Genomic DNA, 20,140 nt, shown 5'->3' on the forward strand with positions numbered 1-20,140 from the left:
GCATCGAGAAGCTCAAGATTATAACCTCATATCATCTCAATCATCAACATCTGGAAAAATCCTGGTGTGGAGGATCATCCCTTGCAATTAGGCCTGGGTCTCCAGTTCTAACAGGACAGTCTTCAAAGACCACACAGTCATCAGCCTGAAGGTAGAAAGACTGAGATTTTAGACCACAGAGTGAGAGATTAGAAACCTGACGTTATGATGTGACGTCTAAAGGCCCCTGAGAGAACTTCCAGCGGAAACAACCAGAACTCTGATGTGTTCCAGCAAACTCAAACTTTTTCTGGCAACGCGTTGATTACAACTCGGCCACCTTGAGAACTCTGTCTGCCACCCAAAAATGAAAATCAAGTTGAAGGATCACTGCTGGAGAAGATCCAGTAGATGAAGGCACAAGTGTCCACTAAAACCTAAAAATAGCAAAATGCTCAAAACAGTCTAGAGGCACAACAACAGGAATATTTTAAAGGAGAAATCAACCAAACCCAGAATCAGCTAAGGCTTTTCATTTTTGTGGGCCCAAATACTGGATCAGACCTTATAAATCTAGCAAACACTTCAAGAAAGCGAAGGAAACTCAGACAAATACAGAAGTATTTCCTTTGTGGTCATCTGCTTTCTCATAAGAACTAAAACATTCAACAACTCTCTCGGCCGAGGAGGACTCAATTTAGCACAACTTGTTCAGTGCAGTGGGTTCAGCAAACCTTTACTTTCCATAAATCATATTCATTTCATTTTGGTTTCACTCCATAACCTTCCCGCCTCACCTGCAATGACTCTATGCCCTACCCGTGAGGCTCGCTAAACTTCAGGAAAAAAGCACACATGCAGCGTCTCTGAGAGAATTTTGTACTACAGATGCATCGAATCAGGAATAAAATTCTGAGACTCTCAAAAATCCAAATCAAGGTTAGGACAAACATCCTCTGAGAGCTTTCAGTCACAGTTAAATATTCAAAAACTGCAGGACTGTGTGGGTCTAGTCTGACATGTATGTGAACAAAAGCATCAAGCAACCAGCTGTCATCAGATTCTCATTCTGACTATGATCGCTGAATTAAAGCTTTTAAAAACTGAGCCATCAAAACTTTCTCTCGCTTACATCTGTTGCACCTCCATCTGGTCTCCACGGTAACAAGATCGAAGGATGGTCTGCTGCTTAGCGTCCCACAGGTGCTCCTTTAGGAAACCCCCAGCCTTCACTGCTCTCTCCACCAAGTCCTTGTCTCCCAGCACAGCTCCGACGCGAGCGTAGGCCGACAGCATCAGGCCTAACAGGGAGAAAGTAACGGTGATGTCGTTGAGGGTGAGTGTATTGAGGTCACCAAGTAATAAAATGACATACTCACTGCTTAGGTATCAACATGTAGCCCCTGCCACACTTCCAATTTAGTTATCCCCCCCTCTCTCCTTTGAAGTCCCCCTGTTCCTCCTCTTGTCCCTATCTGCATCCATCCTTCCTCCCGCTTTCCCTCCACCCGTCTTTCATGTAGTAAATCAAAGCCTAGTGAGTGCACAGCATCGCCTTCAAAGTTTTGCAGCAGAGGACAGGTGATTAATGGCAAGGTTTCTTCATTAGAGAGGAGACAGAGAGTCTTGCGTCTAATTGGAAAGTTCTCAGGATCGCCGAGCTTCATTACCTCACTAACACACACTGTCTGAGACGTCAGCCCCGGGAGCCAAATTTGTGGGTGCACTTGTGTATGTGTGCTCTCTTGTAATTAATCGAATCTGAGACAATGTGCAGGACAAACAGTGCTAAGGAGACATCACATTAATCCCAAATGACAAGTGTCTGTAATAATCTACGCACACTTTGACACTGCAGAAAAACGGCGTGCTCGTGAATATGAGCGGTATTTACTGTAAATATATGACAGTCTGATAAAATTGCTTGTGCTAACTTGACATAATCAGAATCAAACTGTCTTGTTGAGAAAAGAAGAAGTGCTCATAATCTATCAACTAATATAATGTAAGGTGTCTGTTTCCGTTGTGGAATTAATGGTCACATTGTGGAACATCCCACAGAAAAACTTCTCCTTTCTGGCACGCTGTGTTACACTTTTGATCATGTCTGCAACCTGAATCCCTGATCAGACCGATCACTGCCTCTGATTACGAGGCTGAGCTGTCTATCGATACTTAGCTAATCCAGCCAAAGGATCGATGAGCTCATGCCACAGCCGTGCACAATTTACAAGACCCGCGACTCCTCCTGTGTTAATGGTCAGAATTTAATCAGACTTACACACAGTGATCAACTTATTGGTCTTAACCCAAACTGTGCCCAAAGGTCAACATCACTTTTGTCATTTTGAGGCAATAAGTTCAGAACTGTGACCGATCGTGAAACGCTTGAACTACTACGTCACTGACATTGTTTTTTGTGCATGTCCTTCATAGTGACATAGTTTGACGTTCACAGCTTTTCCAGTGGTGCACTCTAGCACTGTTACCTAAAGGTCGCTGTCCAACTTTCTCCTGCAGCATGGAGGGAGACAGTGCAGGTCCAACAATAAATAGTAACTCTAAGTTTGAAGCTTTATATTAAATTAATGGCTAAACTTTGTATGTAACAACAGATGACATTTGTTGATTTGTGTTAAGAAAGAAAGTGCAGGTTGGCAGTTACTCTGTGGGACAGATGAAATTCAGATGAAAGGCCCCTAACTCACCAGTCACACAACACTAACTGACCAATCAAGGTAGGAGCACACAAACAACTGTGTTTACTGCTGTTTTGGGAGGTAAAATTACTGGTTTTGTCAATGGAGTCTGACTGAGTGCACCGCCTTCTCTTCAGGTAAAAGCCTGGAAATGTCCTAAACATAAAGTACACTTAAACAGATATTGATCCCTTTTTGTGGCTGAAATCCATGTTGGCGCTGACTGTGTCCTCAGCAGTACATGGCTATAGTTTCTGTGCTGTTTGCTGTCTGTTTGAGTTTCTGTCACTGGCATCTACTGAAGAAAACAAACTGACCGTGGATCACAACTAGGGCTGAACGATATATCGCATTTGCGATAATATCGCGACATGATCAAGTGCAATTTTCTAACCGCAAAGGCTGCGATTATACTCTGGACATGTCCAAATGTTTTTTTTTTGTTTTTTTAACATGTCCAAATTCATGGGCTGCATCCTCCTGAGGCCGCATTTGTAGACCGATTACGTCACAGCGACGCGCCGAAGGCTGTCCAAATTACTACCATATCCCAGAATTCATAGCGCGGCCCAGCCAAACTCCAGTTTCCAGCAATGGCGGCCGCTACTAAGTTTTAAAATTACTCATACTAATCTTTCTGGGTCACAAAATAAACTTTTAACATATTTTCAGGCGAGAAAGTAGCTGTGTAAACATCAAATATCTGCTCGGTTTATCAAGATATCCCATATTTGCAAAAGTGCTTCGACGTTTTCAGAGGCGTCTGCTACCCACCAGCTCGACAGCTAGCCAGGAGCTCGAGGGTTACTGATGCGGCCGAGAACGGCACAACTCCCGGCACATCATTTTCAGATCACCGCGGAGTTTCGCTGCTCGGGTTAAACGTAATATATAAGTCACTTAGACAACCTAAAAATGTTATTGTTGGGCTTTTTTCAGTGTTTTGTTTGTTCGTGAGTAAATCGGTTTGGCTGAGATTAAAGTTATTAGATTAGATAAAATAAAACTTTATTAATCCCCCGGGTGGGTTCCTCCTTGGTTTTCACACAGCTGACTAAACGTCAAACAGAAAACTTATTAAACAGAAGTATGAGACAGTCGAGAATTTACACCAGTGTCTGGTTATATTTTAGATAGCAAGAAGCAGACGGCCGAGTTTATTAAACTCCACCGAGACAGCGGTGACGCTAATCAGAACTAGACCGTCCAATTTCACGCCTTTAAATTTTAAAGGCGTGTTTGTGTGTGTGTTTATACAATTGCTATTATGTTTGCACTTTATGTGTAATGTTACTGACTGCAGAGATCAGTAAGATGTGTGTATTTTTTATTTATTAGTTTTATTTATTTAATATTATTTTTTAATTGAATGACTGTCTAGTAGTTCACAGATGTCGAAAAACTGAGTGTGGTAAAGCCACTGATTTTTTTTATGTATATTTCTGCAATCTGCACATTGTACTGACTTTCATTTTAATGTTTACACCAGGGTTCCTTGTCAGCACTTTATGCTCAGATGTTTGTAAGCTAAAAATAAACTATTGTGTATGTTCAAATATACTGTTGTGATTGAAGAAGTTAAATAAAAATGTCAGTCATCAATTCATGCATCACCTCATGTCATCATAACAGAGGTCTGTCTTCCAGGAAAGAACAGTTTAAAATTAATGTAATATAGTATTGGCCATACTATATGATGTATTGCTTGTCTTTGTTTAATAATACAGAAGACAAAGACCTTAAAAAATAATCGCATCGCAATCACAATATTGGGGCAAAAAATCGCAATTAGATTATTTTCCATAATCGTTCAGCCCTAATCACAACCTCAGCCAGCCTTACTTCAGATAAAATTATCTATCCCCAGCTAAACAGGCAAAATTACTTCTGATATCTCAAATTTGGTTTTGTACAAAATGCAGACATATGTATTGGGTATCACCACTCTAGGAGTGTTTGGTCCATTTAAGGTACAAAAAAAAGAAAGATTAAAGGACTAAAGAGGGGGGCTGAGAAGGGAGTAAATTTTCTATCGTCCAAAAAATGACCAAATTTATGAGAACAGGAAGTTACTAAATGACTTTCTAATTATTTCTCATCTTATCTTACAGAGCTCATAGTGCTCCAATAATGCTCTGCATTTAATCATTAGTTATTACTAATCTGTGGCTCACTTTCAGTCTGCCTTTTGTCCCATCTTCCTCCCCTACTCCCAGCCAGTCACAGCAGATGGCCGCCCTTCACTGACCCTGGTTTTGCCAGAGGTTTCTTCTGCTTAAAATTGAGTTTTTCCTTCCCACTGTCACCAAAGTGCTTGTTCGCAGAGGGTCGTCTGATTCTTGCTTTATTCTCTATTATTCGTAGCTTCTTTACTTTACAATATAAAGATCCTTCAGGGGACTGTTTTGAGTTGACAGCTATATACTGCTCCTTAGTGGAGAGCATGCTCTCCTGCTGCCTGGCTGTTTAGTACCCAGGGGCCACAAAAGAGATCAGGAAGGCTGTACAGAGGGTAATTAACACCACCTCAAAAAAATCACTGGCTGCCCTCTGCCACCCTTTGAGCCCATCACCAGCTCCTCCCATCTCAGGAAAACCAGATCTATCACAGGTGCACCCCGTCCACCAATTTCCTGCCCCGCTGCCCTCCCGCACCTCCAGACTTACAAACAGCTTCTTCCCCTGGGCCATTCTCACATGCAGTCTTTTCTTTGCTCTACATCCAAGCACTTTGCAACTATTTTGTCCTCTATTGTGTGCCTTTCTCTTGTTTTGTATAAATCCCTCTTGATTGTATATATTTCTCCTGTTTGCTATTTATTCCTGCTGTGTACAGTTTAGATTTTGCTCCAGCACAGTTGGTGTGGAGCACCCACAATTTCGTTGTATGTGTACATTAACAATAAAAGGCTATTCTATTCTATATAAATATAATTGAATTGATTAAAAAAAAAACAGGAACAGGTTTTCACAAACAAAGACTTGTAGTGTGCCCAAAAAGGATAAAGTGATTTCAGCGACACTTCACTGTATGAGTGCAAAGCTAACACAGCTGAGTGTTGCACTCTGTAGACGGTCGCAGCACATTCCTCTCACAGTCAGCTACATATGACTTATTAATGTGTATTATTGCTCCAGGTCTGCCTCGTTTTAATAAAAAAGAACTTGTGGTCTGTTGACTGCCTGAATAAAATGATTGAAAAAGGTGCTGTTGGAGTTCTAAAAACGCTCCTCATGAGTTATTGATTCCAGAAAATGGAAAATGTGAATTTCTTCCTTACCTAAACCTGAAAAGTAAAGCGATATAGTTCCTTGACTAAAGAGAACGTGTGTTTTTAGTGGTCTTTTGTTCCCTATAAATTAGCATAAATTTTTAACATTCAGTGGCCTTAATATATATAAAGCTGCACCATTCACCCTCAAATGTTTTTGTTCATATCATCAAACCCTATTACTGCTGCCACTTATTACGATTACTCATCTATTAAACAGAAAAATCAATGATGCTGAGCCTAAGAGCCATTTGAATGACTGGAAGTGACCATTTCAATGCTGTAGTGTAAACTTTACCATTCCAGGAGGCCAACATCTTTGTGTCCAGATGAGGGCGTGGCCGACTCTTTCTCACTACGGCCATTTTGGCTCTGGCGGAGGCCAGGAGCTCATTGACTTTCTCGACAGTGATGCCAAAGCGAGCAGCTGTTAACTCGACTGAATAACGCACGATCAGCACATTCTGGCCCTGCAGCTCCCCGTGGGGGTCCTGGCAACACACAGTACAGGGAATAAGAGGGTGTTCACACATACTGATCCACACTGACTGCAGCATTTTTCATGTTAATGGTTACTGACACTATCAAGTCACCTTAAAGTCCTCTGTGACTGAAATATAATAAACCATTATTATTCTGTGCATATTCACTTTCATTCATTGAGCAAGACCAACACAACTAGAACAAAAGTACCTGTTCTGGAGCAACATTGCCTTGCTCTTTGACCCCATAGTGATGCATAAAGATGTCAGCCAGCGTAGCATTACCAGCGGTGCCCTCCACCACGTCTGGTAAGAGCTCCCGAACTTCAGAGGCTGTCCACACGCAGAAAGCCCCCTCTCGCTTTTCTGGTCCCCCCGAAGCCGGGACAGAGTCTGCATCCTCTGCACTGTAGAAGCCCCCAGACTGTTTCAGAGAACGCACAAACACACAGAGAGGGCAGGAGGAGGGAGAGGTGCTTTTTAAGGACGAGAGACAAAATGCACTGTTGTAGATCAGTTGAGAAACATGCAACAGTATTCACGACACTCTTTCTGTTGCTGTGACATGATGATGAAAAAAAACGATCTGAGAACATGAAAAAATTATTTTAGACACTGAAATTTCACAAACGCATTAATTCGGAAAGCTTCGGAAAGTAAAAACACATGAAAACCTAAAACCGCGGCAGTTGGTTGGAGGAAAAGCAGGACGGTTTAGCATCCTTTTCCTAAAATGAAGACTTAAACACTGCACTGCTACTGCACTTTTTTAAGATCATAACTGGCCTATTAATGTGGTTGGGAAACACAGAGATTTGCCAACCACAAAGTTTAACAGGGATTTAATAGATCTACTGTAAAAAACACATAATGACTCTCAATTAATTTCAACCCCTATGATGCAAGATAAATCAAGCTTCAGGTAGTTAAGAAGGAAATACAGAGACTGAAGATCACTGGGACCCACACAGCTCACAGGAAACCAGCTGAAGTAAAAAAGTACTCCAGTAATTTAGCCTGAGGACAATCACGGAGTCTCCCTCACTGTGGGAAGATCCCACCCACTGTATTACAAAAAAGCAGCATGAAGTCTGTAGAAAATGATCTTTGCAGCACCAATTCATTAGCCTGTAATTGCATAATAAATCTTAGGGAATATTATTATTGCAACAAGTCTGGTTTTAATTGTGTGCCCAATTCACTTCTGTCGCCTCATTTAACAAAAGGGGGGGGAAAAGGCTTGACCCTTAGACGAGAAGCAAGAGTTTAAGAGGCTATTCATCAACGGGGTCCCACCTCGTGACCTTGAGGATGCATGAACAAAAAGAATCCATAGAAAGGAACTTAATACAGTGTTGGCTTTAATATGCCTGTGCATTGATTCTCCAAGTCTGTGAAAGATGTCTTGACACATGCTCAATCATGCAGGTAAGAAAATCCCCAAAGAGTTTTTTGGGACTGTAGAAAGATAAACACGGTTAGTATCATAAATATCTCCCTTAGCTCCACAGTGTAGGGGTTTACACATTTGCTCAGCTGGAAACATAAATCCTCTTTGGGGTTATATCAGGAAGGACATCCGGTATAAAAGCTCTGCCAAACTAAACCTTTAAAGTTACCTGCTGTGATGACCCTTCGTGCCAAAGAAGCAGCCAAAAGAAACTATTTCTTGTGAAATAGTTTCTTTATTTGCTGATTTACAAAACCATCACAATGATGGTGAAGAGTTCCCATTACCACAAAAACAACACAGCAGTTGTGCACACAGAAATGGCAGACTCACCTTGTCGCTCAGGTCTCTGGAGACGTAAAGCAGTACATCCTTAGCCACTTCTGCAAAAAACTGCTCACCTGAAACCTGGAAAAACAGAAACGCACACAAGTCACCTCCCAAAGCAACATGATTTAACCTTAACATGACCTCACAGGTACTGTCACGTGGAGTGGTCTGTGCAGTATGCAATGAGAGTTCTATTTGTTTGAGTTTGTATGTTTGTGTCCTAATTAGGGTTTGTTTTTCAGTCTCTGACTTAAAAGCAGGCCAGCCCAGCAAGCACTCACGGGAAAACTGAAAACGATGGCATTCAGATTCTTAAGTTGTTTGCTGCATCATAACTCAGTGCTGCCCACTGCAGTGAAAAACACTGTCAAGTGTTTGAAGTGATGTACTAAAAACAGTAGAGTACAGTCATTTTGACTGAGGGCTAAATAAATAAAATGAAAGTTACAAAGTACAGTCTGACCACTCCTGGATTTTTAGGACCTATGTTGATACAGACAAAAAAAATTCCAGCATTACATCTACAATACTTTTTTTACTGTACTATATTAGCAATGTGTGAAACCACTTGAGATGACTAGATGTTTAATCACTGCTGCCCTTGATAGTGATCATCAAAATTACTGCGTAGTTTAAGAAATTCATCCATTTCTTATTCAATTCTGGGTCACAGGGCGCCTGACCCTATCCCAGATGTCATAAAGTGAGAGATGGCGCATTTGCCGCATTAATTAATTAATTAATTTTTTTTTTTTGCTATGTCTGGTTTTATTACTATGTGCATATTAGTATTGTACAGCACTTTGGTCTACCAGGTGTGTTTTTAAAGTGCTATATAAATAAATAAATGATGATGATGATGAAAGAAATCTGTTATCACAACTCTTTGGGCTCAAACTGTAAGAAATAAATGTGTAAAATTACAGAATATGTTCTGGTAGGTCATTGCCCAAACAATAAGCCTCACAATAACAGCACATGTGTTGTCACTGTGAGTGTTTGATTTGACTCTGAAACAAAGTAAATGTTTGCCATCTCTTATGCTGGAGATTTTAGGTTGGGGGGTAGCATTAATTATGCAGACAAGAGAGAAAGATCAGAGCTAATTACACTGTCAGATACACAAACAGCCACACAGAGACAATTGCACACACCTGGGAAGCTGTTATGTAGGCAACAGCCAGCTGAGCCTGGTCGTACAACATCTTCTCAAAGTGAGGAACATGCCAGGAGGAGTCTGTGGAGTAACGATGAAAACCCTGAGATAAAGAGACATAAAGAGGGAGGCTGCTTAATTTTACTCACTAAAATTAGTTGAACCTATCAGTACTACAACATAAGTATATCTGACTTGAACTAAAAACACGATTATATTAAAGAGACCAAGAGTACATCTGTGTGTTTTTGTGTCTGACATGAACAAACCAGGCTTGCACATTAGAGAAGCACCACTTCTGACAACATTCTGACAACTTTTTATTTAATTTTCTTGTTACTTGATGAATAAAATGTCCTAACCGTACAAAATGCCCTTTTTAAGAGCTTTCCTCTACAGTTTTGATTCAGTCTGTCATGCATCTCTATGACTCGCCACTGCATTCTGTATGATTTGATGGGTTGGGCATCACTGACCACATGCACAAAATAGCACTAACATATTTTGGTTTTCTGGGTAAACTTCCAGGTTGTCTTGGTATCCTTGTCTGTTCGAGCACAAATGCCCTTTTAAGACTTTGCTTTTTTGATGAGTTCTGACAGATGTGGGAAAAACAGCGTTTTATTAAAACACACCTAAACTTAAACATGCCAGTTTCTACTAGTGAATTTAAAATGATCATAAAATGGAATGGATTGAAAGAGACCTGTGGATGTTTTTCATGAGAGGCTTCTAATATTTTATGTTATGGATACTTGTATATAGTACGTTATGCTGCAGACCTCACAGAACAGAGCAGGCCTCAAGGACATTGGATGTGGCATTAATTATGCTAGAAAAAGGTTGAGCCAGGGTAGAGTTGGGTTGCAAAGCAGCATGCAGAGTCAGCAGAAACAGTGGGGACAAGCTACATGACAGCTGCCAGTGTCACAAACTGTATCAGCTGAGCATCAGCTGAACTAAAAGCATCTGCCCTGTCAGCCAGAATTTAGGGTTAATTTATAAATTTTTCTGACAGTTAATTTACTCCCTATTTTTCATGAATCTTTACCACTTAACCTGGTGGTTTGAATTTTGTTTTTCTGTGTTTAATATTTATTCATATTTTTTTACAATACTTTGCCATTCATAATCCTGTTACAAAAAAAAACAACAACAAGAAAGAAAAACCCTGAATTACAACACTAGTTTGGTTTGTTTATACCTGTGCAATGTGGTCATGGATGCCTCCCAGTGCCATCATGCGAAGCGTGTGCAAGGCCATCTGGAGAGCCTCGACCCCTTCCGATGTGGAGCGATTCACAGTCCAATAGGACATGAGGAACATCAGATTCACTACAGATGCATAGGCAAGAGAGAGAAACAGGAAAAGACTTGCTGTCAGGTAGTCAAATAAAGAATTTTCTACAGGCCTTAAAGCTACAGAGCTGACCACTTGGGCTCATGTCGACCTGGTGAGGGGAACTTTGGAGCGTCTCTAAAGCCTCCATACTCTTCCTCATAGGAATGGGCGAGCTGCTGGAAGCAGCGATTAGCCACGTCTGGAGCCAGTGGAGGACTTTGGCCTGCGTTTGCAGTGATGGTTGTGCCTTTTTTCAGGGCCTCAATGATCCTCTCCCCACTGGACTCCAAAGCAGGACGATTATTCTGCCACTTTAGAACACAAGTCATACTTTATGTCATTCATACACTTCCACAGAGACAGCACGGGAGGGTAAAGAGAACAAACAAAAATATAATTTAAATCTCTTTAACGACTTTTTTTCATCCCCACTAACAATGCATGAAATCTGATATAATAATGTTCCCTAATTCTTGAAGTTTTACTACCTGATCTATGATTCTGGTGAGGACCGTCTTGAACCCAGGTCTACCTCCACGGTCTCTGGGAGGGAAGTAGGTGCCTCCAATGAAAGGTCGAAGTTCAGGAGTCAACCACACACTCATAGGCCAACCACCACCTCCACTTGTTGCCTGGAAATGATTCCCAGGCAAAAATTATAAAGGGGCACTAGCAGAGTGAAGCTGAAAGAGATTTTCGTGTGAAAATGTAAATGTATACAAACCTGCACAAAGGTCATGTAGACCTTATCCACATCAGGCCTCTCTTCTCTGTCTAGCTTGATGCAGACGAAGTTTTCACTAAGGATTTTGCCAATTTCCTCATCCTCGAAGGACTCCCTCTCCATAACATGGCACCAATGGCATGTGGAATAGCCCACTGGAGGTCAAGCAAAAGAAAATTCTTAATGTAGTGATCCAGATATCTGTAATCTAGTTCTCGGAGATTTTTTTTTTTTTAATCTTACCCGATAAAAAGATAGGTTTGTCTTCATTCTTTGCTTTGTCAAAAGCATCCTTCCCCCATGGATACCTGACCAAAAAAGGAAAAAAGAAAAACAAAACGTGGCATTTGGCCGTGCTTTCAGAAAGTATGTCCATCTGAAGTTTAAAAAGCACTCACCAGTCGACAGGGTTGTGCGCATGTTGTAGCAGGTATGGTGACCTCTCCTTAGCTAACCTGTTGGAGTGTTTGTGAGAAGTGGATGATGGCCCTTCACTCCCTGACGCCATACTCATGAAGACAGATGGACTGGACACACAAGATGCTTATGAATGTGGATCCTGATTCTTATTAGCAAAACAGAGCGATCTTGATGTTGCTGCCTCGGTGTGGGCCCAAATAAAGTGACTAAATACCTTAATGTTAACAATGTTAAGCCAGCCCCAGGATGTCATTGTGTTACCCTTGAGTAATACGATAAAAATACAGCTACAACATTCAGTTCAAATTTCTCTATACATACCAGTTCCTTACAGAAACACTGTCAATACCCTGTGTAGTATATCGACAAAAGAATATATAAAATAATATACTAATATTAACAGGTTAATTTTTTCTAATTACAATTCTTGAGCGTTTCTGGGGCTGTACAAGCTTGTTCAGCAGCTCATTAAAGCTGCAGTAGCTGTCAAGCAGCTGTTAGTCCAGACTGGCAGCCGTGGCGAACTCCATTTGAATATTCTCCAATTTATTATGACTTAGCTTAAAAATAAAAGTTCATACCCCGAAAAACGTTAACAAACAGCTTTCATTTTATGAGTCATTTTTGTTGAATTCGGGTGGAAAAGCTGCACATATGTGCGTGATTTTTCACGTGTAAGCTAAAATTTTCATCGTTAGCGGAGGGTGGTCGATGAGTTACCAAGAAACCAGCAAGAAAAGCTAACCAGTTAATAGAAACCAAAACATATTGTCAGCCTTTGTACTTACACCGAATTGAAATGCGTGGCATTATGATTTTAATCAAATGTTTGCTCCTACGGGGGAAAGTCTCTGGCTACGTGTTAGCCTTAGGGACATATTAATATGAATGATTTTATATGGGATTATGGTGTGGTTCGACACTCGTTAGTGCTATTGTGCCACAAGCAACAACCGTATCATAATACAACAGGTCGAGACTTTTATGCTAAGCCAGCTATGCTTGCTGTAAAATGTCAAAGCAGTGTTTACGTACAGCTAGCATTAGCTACACATTAGCTGAGGCAGCGTTACCTGAGGTAGCAGGCCGCCCGGGGATGGAGGAGCGGTGACCTGTCGCTTGGTGGGTGGGGAATTTGTCTGAAACACCTTAAGTCACCCTGTGATTTCTGCTGTGGACTATACGCTCCCGAATAAGCTGCAGTTAACACGCATGTAGGTCCCGCGCGGCTATGTTTGGACGCCGACCGACGCCATGCTAGTCTTAACATCCTAATCCACCAAGTGTGTCACTTTAGCAAGCTAACGTTAGCTAGTTTGTGAAGAGACAGCAGTCAAAACTTCCAGGCATGAGTTAAACACTTTTTTTTTGCAATACCCTCACTTGACAGATGGAGGCGCGACAACAAAGCAGGAGTGGGGATCACAGGAGATAATGTATTTGTTTTGGTGATACAAAATAAAAATGACAAACTGTGCAGTAACGTCTTCTCCCAAGTTTGTTATTTTCGTAAACGAATTTAAATTAAATATAAAATCTTTACATTACCTAAAGGAAATAAAACACAAATTCTAATATATTATAAACCATCTTCGCATTGCATTGGATATGTGAGATAAAATATATATCTGCACTTTTTTCCTACCTCCTTGTGTATGTGGCTTATAATTTAATATTACACCCTGTTCATATGCTTATTTTTCTACACATTTTTTATTTTATTAATTGTTATTAGTCTTGAATTTATACAACACAAAATGTGTTTGTTTTTGTATTTGACACATTAAATAAAAATTTAAAAACAATTTATTGTTTATTTAAAAAAGCAATACAATACTTATGTACAAGCAAAATATTTAAGCCTCTAGTAACTGTACAATATTTATATCTTTTCAATGAACCGATGAGTTATCTATGGTTTAAATAATAAAACACACACACACCGTCATATTCAAACTAAAGAAATACAATACTTTTTCAGTTATGGTTTCATTAGTGCAGAATTGAGCTCAACAACTGTTGACACAAAGTCCTTGCGAGTTGCCAAGTCTGAGGCAACGATGTTCACACCTGATTGCTGCTTCAGCCATTTCAGGAGCTTAGGCAGACCCCTCCTAATAACGTTGGGGAAACTGTCGCAGAGACGAAGGATGTAGATGAGTATCCTATGATCTGCTGGAAGAGTCATGTTCAAACCACATACAAAGAAATCTGTGGGGAACAAGTTGAAGCTTAGTAAGTATCTCAAATTATATTGTGTATAACCTGGCTGTTTAAAACTTTTTTCTCTCTGAATAGATGTTATTTTGGATATTTACATCCCAAGTAATATTGTTTTTTGATCACCAAAGATGAATGTCTTGCTGTCTATAACTTATAACATGGCATAGTTGAGAAAACTCACAATTGGAAGTCTTTTCCTTTCCCAAGGCTTCAGATATTTTTGATTTAACTTGTGCACGGTCCATGCTATTGGCGTAGTAATAAGTTATTTTTTTCCACATTTCAGGATGGTAGTTTGCTGGATAGTCATATGAAACTATGACATTTTTGCCTTGGTCCCAGCAGTTCCGCAGTGTGGGGATGCCCTGTTGTAAGATAATGAATATCTTATTTTGAAACTATAAGCAAAGGTTACAGTAAGTACTTCAATAATGAGACTTATTTGACCTACTGATCTAAGAATAAATGAATACATTTTTTAAAAAAGAAGAAAAACTGTACACTACCGGGGGGACGAGTTTGCTTCCAAACATGGTCTTAATGAAGCCGATAAGATGGTTGTGAAGTTTATCTTTAATGTTTTTCTCAAAACCATTGAAGTTTGAAAAAGCCAGGATGATGACTTCTTTAGGATGGGCCACTGTCCAGGCATGTATTTCCCCGAGAACAGTCTGAACTCAATGGGAAAATTAGCTGGCATTAGATAAAAGAAATCTTCTTTATAGGGTTCCTTCATGACACAGTAAGTGAGCACATGTGTTATAAATCACATTAACTAAGGCTAATTACCAAAATAGAACAGACACTTCATAAAGGAAATCAGTAACACCTGTGTTTATTTGCCTTTGGTCATATTTTAAAACTTGAACTAGTTTTAAAACAGGTCTTGCCTAAAGCTTAGTAAAGGTCTTCTTAAGTTAAAAAAAATCTGCTAAAAGTTCAGTTATTTTTATATCAAAAAATTTGATATTTTAGTCTTGTACTTTGGTATATATAGTCTTGTACATTTACATAATATGCTTATTATTACCTCAACATCAGTGCTTGTGTACAGCCCATGGTAAAAGTAAAGCCTAGTGGGGTGGTGGTCATTACGTTTGCGAGCGATCCTCAAGTCAAAGTAGCGAACTCCTGCTTCCAGTTGCATTGTGATGTTGTATTCCTGTGATAAAAACCAACATCAGTCAAACATTCCATTCTCTGTTTGTTACGTTCACCTATAAATATGATAGCGGCAGGTCAGAAACTCCCCTTACCTGGGTCATTCCCCATGTTCGTACTATTCTGCGTAAGCAATAAATCCAGCTGAATCGTTTTAGATTGTCAGGCTCTATAATAGCAGAGCTGGCATCCAAATCATAACTCACAGAGTCATGGCTTCCTACGAATGAAACACACAAATACCTTAACAATGTTGTTTTAAAATGCTGTACAGATTTGGAAGTTGTTGTTTTTTTATGGTGTATTTATGGGATTTTTTTCTCATGTAGCTCTATAGTCCTCTTTTAAATGTAATGTGTATGGGCTCAAATTGTGGTCATAAATATTTTGTACTTGTAAATCAGGATTTGTATGTGTAAAAAGAATGTGTGTGTGCATAAAAAACATTTGTGTGTGGACTTAGCCAAAACATACAAGTGAAACTCTGCACTCAAGTTTCAAGTTACTAGTACAAATTTTGACCCTAGTTTTCTTCCTTTCATCTGATTGGTCAATGTCATGTCAATCACAAATTTAACAATCCAATCAGAGAACAGATGGGTTTGGCTGTGGAGGGGCGCTTTTTTGAACTGCAGGTCCTTGAAGGGTAATACAGTTTGAAGCTGGAAGATCTCTATATAAATATCCGATAGAAACTAAGTCCCCTAAATTTCAGTAGCTGTTGAAAGGATAAAGTTGTGGTATATCAGTGGTTAGAAATACCATTATTACTTTAAAGGTTAAAGGTTAATTAAAGGTCCTTTCACATTGGATGCAGCATGTGCTGCTAATGCTAGCTGCTAACTAAAAGCCAAGGATCCAAAGTTTGTTGCGCTGGCTGCTGAGCTCTGTGGGGTTTTGCGGCAGCTCTACCTGTACTAGATGCACCTGCTCCTTGTCGTTTCTATCTCTGACTTTATGTCCTCTACAAGAGTTTCTGTTTTTTTTTATCTTCAAATGTTCAATAGAAACATGTAACGCTAATTCATAACGAAGAAAGCTTTGTAACTATCCCCACTAGTGAAGACTGTCATTTCCACAACACTGCCATTTGGGTACAGTCTCCGCACTAGCCAAGTACAACTACTGTATTTCTTGCAAATAATTAACAAATTAATTAACAAATGCAGCAGAAACCACAACCTTTTTCATTCATTTTGTTTGTTTGAATTCTGACTGAATAAATGCTACCACTAAATGCTATTGGAGGTGCCCCAAAAAATCTGCAGTGTAGATTGCAGAAAAGTATTTCTATTAACAAAATGGTCCGATTTGACACACTGTACATGCTGTGTTTGATGTTGGACACAGTTGCACTGTATACATTTACCTGGTATGGCTAGTTTGAAGAGAGGAATTGTCCAAAGTTCAGATGGTAGTTGTGACATCCAGTCAGTGTAGTTCGCGATCTTTATATTCCCGTTCTTTGCAGACATCTACACAAAACATTTTTAAACTTACGGGAGAGTCTCTTAGAAATTCAGTGGTTCTAGGCAACAGTGAACACATTAAGCACAAACATAAAGATCACAAGTTTTAAGAATTAACACTTACCCTGCCAAAGTCATGCACCAGCTGTAGTTTACTTCGTTATTCCTTCAGATTTGACAGTGTACACAAACTGACACAGTCAGACAATCAGAGGCTTAGCTTTGTCACTGCTCCTCAGAAGGACTTCATTGTTATGTTGTAAGAGTTAAAACGTCAGCTGTCTTACCGGTTTTGCAAGGATGCAATCAAAACAAGGAATGTTTGATCAACAAGATATAACGCCCCAATGAAGCTTCCTCATACCCTCAGTATTCACTAGGAAAAAAACAAAGGCTTTCACTACACTTTTAATTCTGATATTAGTGCAGACTTCAGTAGTGGATTTCAGTCTGCACTGAAAAAAGTAAACTAAGGCACTTGTTTGATGAGTTCGTTGATAAGTTTAACCGATGTCTCTAGCAATAAGATCTCTGGAAATTATTGAGAAAAAAACCAAGGGCTGAAACACTTTTTTGTACTAAAAAGGTTTGCAGGGTGCATATTTATCAAGAGTACCATTACAAACTGTTCAGAAAAGAGATCATTACCTGCAGGACAGACATCAGTAACAATATTTAAATTTTTTTTGATAGACATGCTGAAGTGACGAAGGAAGCCTGAAAAGAATCTTTAATACAAATCAGTACTCTGTCTCCTTTGGTTTTCCTGTCAGTTTGACAAATGCCGCCCAATGTTATGTCCAAATCGGAGAGATTTTTGTTTAGCTAGACTACAGCAAGGACAAAAATATTGAAACAGCATTCACACATTATTAAATGTAATAATCCTTTTCTGTTTTTTGAAATCATGTAGGCAAATTATTTCAGTAGGGCTGCTTAGCACTTGTTGTCTCAGCAGGCTGTTTATTGATCTTTATGAGAATATCTGAATTATTTTAGCTAGACAGGCAGGCAAATTTCTTTAGCTTCAGAGAGCTACTCCTTGAAGCTTCTGCCTCCCTCTCATTCACACACATGTTCTGTCTTGCTTCTATTGACTTTCATTCCTCTTCTCACCAGAGCATGCCTCCATCTCTCCAGGCTCAGCATTATGATCTTCATAATGCCGTCTGCAAACAGTATAGTTTACAGAGACTTCTGCCTGATTTCATCAGTCAACCTGTTGCTACTGTAAAGGCTCAGAGCAGATCCCTGATGTTGTCCCACACCGCCTTAAATCCATCTCTCTCTGACCGAGATCACTGTCTTGTTAACACTGAAAGTCTTATGCCACCCTCACATATAGTGCTTCTCTGCCACTCCTGACTTTCTCGTGCAATACCACAGTTTTGCCGTTGACACCCTATCATATGCTTTCCCTGAATAACAAAAGACTTAGTGCAACTCCTCCTGACCTTCTCTATACTTCTCCATCAACACTCTCAAAGCTAACATCACATCTGTAGTGCTCATTCTAGGCATGAAGCCGTACCGTTGCTCACTGATGGCCACCTCTGTTCTTAAAAAGAGAAACTAGCTGTCAACAGGGTTAAACCACTGAGGAGGAGGCCATTCTTAAAATGTATTCAAACATTAATTTCCACTCTTGTAAATTACAAAGTGAACTCATACGTAATAAATCACATCCTTACTCTTGTCTGTACACAGATTGTTCTCTGCGACATTCTTAAGCCATCTGGTTTGACGAGTAGTCTAGCCTACTGTTGACATGACTCACCTTAACTTGTGCTACCGGTAGATCATGTTTTTAGCATCCACAGCTATCAGATTGGTACATATGGGCAAAGTAGTTACTGTTTTGTGTAATGTATTGTGTTGTAGGCTACAGATTTATTGTAAAGGAAACAGGTTGGAGGAGAGATACACCGGAGCCCTATAAACACTGTTTATGGAGTAATCAAGTTAAGATAAAGTTATTCTGTTAAATGTAAGTTTTGCATAGAGGGGTTACTATTTGGGTAGCATTTTAGATGAGGTGTTAGCAGCCTATAAAAGACAGATTTGAAATGCTTTCTTCTATATGAACAATGACCACAAAACAGAAACAAAATATTTATTTAACTTTTTTTTTATTAGACTTTTGATGTTGCAAAGCCGACTATAACACAAAAATTTATAGGCTTTTCAAGGACTTGACTTCAGGTTGATTATCTAGCCTTGGCCCGACCCAACATATTCCTGCCTCTTTTGTAGATTGAATAATACTGTTTGAGGAAGACATCACTCAGGGTCCACATGTTGCCACCTGTAGCACCGAAGCCTGTGATACAGCTACTATACTGAACCTAGGACAGAGATGTAACAGCAGAATTTCAAATTTCAGAAATCTGCTTCTCTTTTTGTAAAGAAGTCAGAAAATACAAATTAAATTAGGAAAGAATGCTTACCTGATAGACATAGGCAGAGGCTGGCAGAGTGAACTGGTTTCCATTGATGTTGAAGGTCGCATCAGGCATTTGGCCAATGTTGCTGCAGTTGACAATGTACTAGTAGAAAAGGCAGTGATGCAAGAAAGGAATAGAAAATAACCTGGTTTTAAGTAATGTAAAGTTTCCTATTTGTTGGAAATAATACTGCAGTGTGTCAGACAAGAAGATTCACATAATTCATGTCTACATGCAAAAGTTGACAGCAGCCTGCTAAGTTAACCAACTATACAAACAACAGGAAACATGGATAGCCTGAAAACGAGCTTAAACATATGATGATTATGAGTTTTACAGACCACTGACCTCTCCATTCTGGCTACTTGCTCCCAGCCAGGCATTGATGTTGTCAATGTCGCTCTGAGGTCCAACAATCATAGAGGTTCCAGTGTCCACAATAGCCTGACAGCCGTCATTGCAAGCTACAGCCTGACCATTACCAGAAACACTGTAATGGACAACACAGTATTCATCAGGGAAGAAAGTTTTTTGCCAATATAGCTCTATAATGATTCTGAAATCAATACAGGGCTGTAACTTTTGGTTTTACCTGTCAACTGTGATCTGACAGTACAGTTCATTGGAGAGAGGAATCCAGGTGATGGAACCAGAGTAGTGATTGGTATCAACACCACCAAAAGTCACCGCACTGCCTCGCTGATTGTTACTACAAAAGAGTTTAACCAGTGGGGAAACTAGGAATCAGTTTCTGCCTAAATACTAATTGATATATGAGGCATCTATAGATAATTTCTAGAGTCAGGTAGAATGCTGCATAGTACTTACGAGCTCAGATACACGGAGAAGAGGTTCTGGTTGATCAAGCCCCCATTCATCATGTTGTCGAACACAGGTGTTGCACTGGAGAGAGACAGGCTTGGGTAGGCCAGACCAAATATACCGTCAGCCTGCATGTTCTGCATGAAGGGGGCCTCAGTTTGGCTCAA

General features: G+C 39.9%; 3 protein-coding genes across 3 annotated transcripts in view; all 3 read right to left on the reverse strand.

Moving 5' to 3' along the window:
• Positions 1–13,249, reverse strand: part of spata20 (spermatogenesis associated 20) — a 55,859-nt gene extending 42,610 nt beyond the window's left edge. The window contains exons 1-12 of the mRNA XM_005721844.1: positions 12,928–13,249; positions 11,833–11,961; positions 11,678–11,742; positions 11,435–11,589; positions 11,199–11,342; positions 10,820–11,021; positions 10,573–10,703; positions 9,367–9,471; positions 8,216–8,290; positions 6,644–6,856; positions 6,249–6,441; positions 1,112–1,280 (exon numbers count right to left, since the gene is read on the reverse strand). Of these exons, the coding sequence (XP_005721901.1) occupies positions 1,112–1,280; positions 6,249–6,441; positions 6,644–6,856; positions 8,216–8,290; positions 9,367–9,471; positions 10,573–10,703; positions 10,820–11,021; positions 11,199–11,342; positions 11,435–11,589; positions 11,678–11,742; positions 11,833–11,961; positions 12,928–13,124 (1,778 nt within the window). The 5' untranslated portion in view covers positions 13,125–13,249. The remainder of the gene's footprint in view (positions 1–1,111; positions 1,281–6,248; positions 6,442–6,643; positions 6,857–8,215; positions 8,291–9,366; positions 9,472–10,572; positions 10,704–10,819; positions 11,022–11,198; positions 11,343–11,434; positions 11,590–11,677; positions 11,743–11,832; positions 11,962–12,927) is intronic.
• A 586-nt stretch (positions 13,250–13,835) lies between these two features.
• On the reverse strand, positions 13,836–16,941 carry LOC102207177 (PI-PLC X domain-containing protein 1-like). The gene is made up of 7 exons (XM_005721966.1): positions 16,832–16,941; positions 16,608–16,713; positions 15,334–15,458; positions 15,108–15,239; positions 14,584–14,748; positions 14,259–14,442; positions 13,836–14,065 (listed from the first exon to the last, which is right to left on the reverse strand). The coding sequence occupies exons 2-7, from the start codon at positions 16,711–16,713 to the stop codon at positions 13,836–13,838; spliced, it is 942 nt and encodes a 313-aa protein (XP_005722023.1). The 5' UTR covers positions 16,832–16,941.
• A 1,973-nt stretch (positions 16,942–18,914) lies between these two features.
• The window catches only part of LOC102207451 (pepsin A-like), a 2,949-nt gene continuing 1,723 nt past the window's right edge, over positions 18,915–20,140 (reverse strand). The window contains exons 3-7 of the mRNA XM_005721967.1: positions 19,980–20,139; positions 19,744–19,860; positions 19,500–19,641; positions 19,155–19,253; positions 18,915–19,052 (exon numbers count right to left, since the gene is read on the reverse strand). Of these exons, the coding sequence (XP_005722024.1) occupies positions 18,915–19,052; positions 19,155–19,253; positions 19,500–19,641; positions 19,744–19,860; positions 19,980–20,139 (656 nt within the window). The remainder of the gene's footprint in view (positions 19,053–19,154; positions 19,254–19,499; positions 19,642–19,743; positions 19,861–19,979; position 20,140) is intronic.

The sequence above is a fragment of the Pundamilia nyererei genome, unplaced genomic scaffold (genome assembly GCF_000239375.1).
Source record: "Pundamilia nyererei isolate P.nyererei 1_Seehausen unplaced genomic scaffold, PunNye1.0 scaffold00005, whole genome shotgun sequence".
NCBI lineage: Eukaryota > Metazoa > Chordata > Actinopteri > Cichliformes > Cichlidae > Pundamilia > Pundamilia nyererei.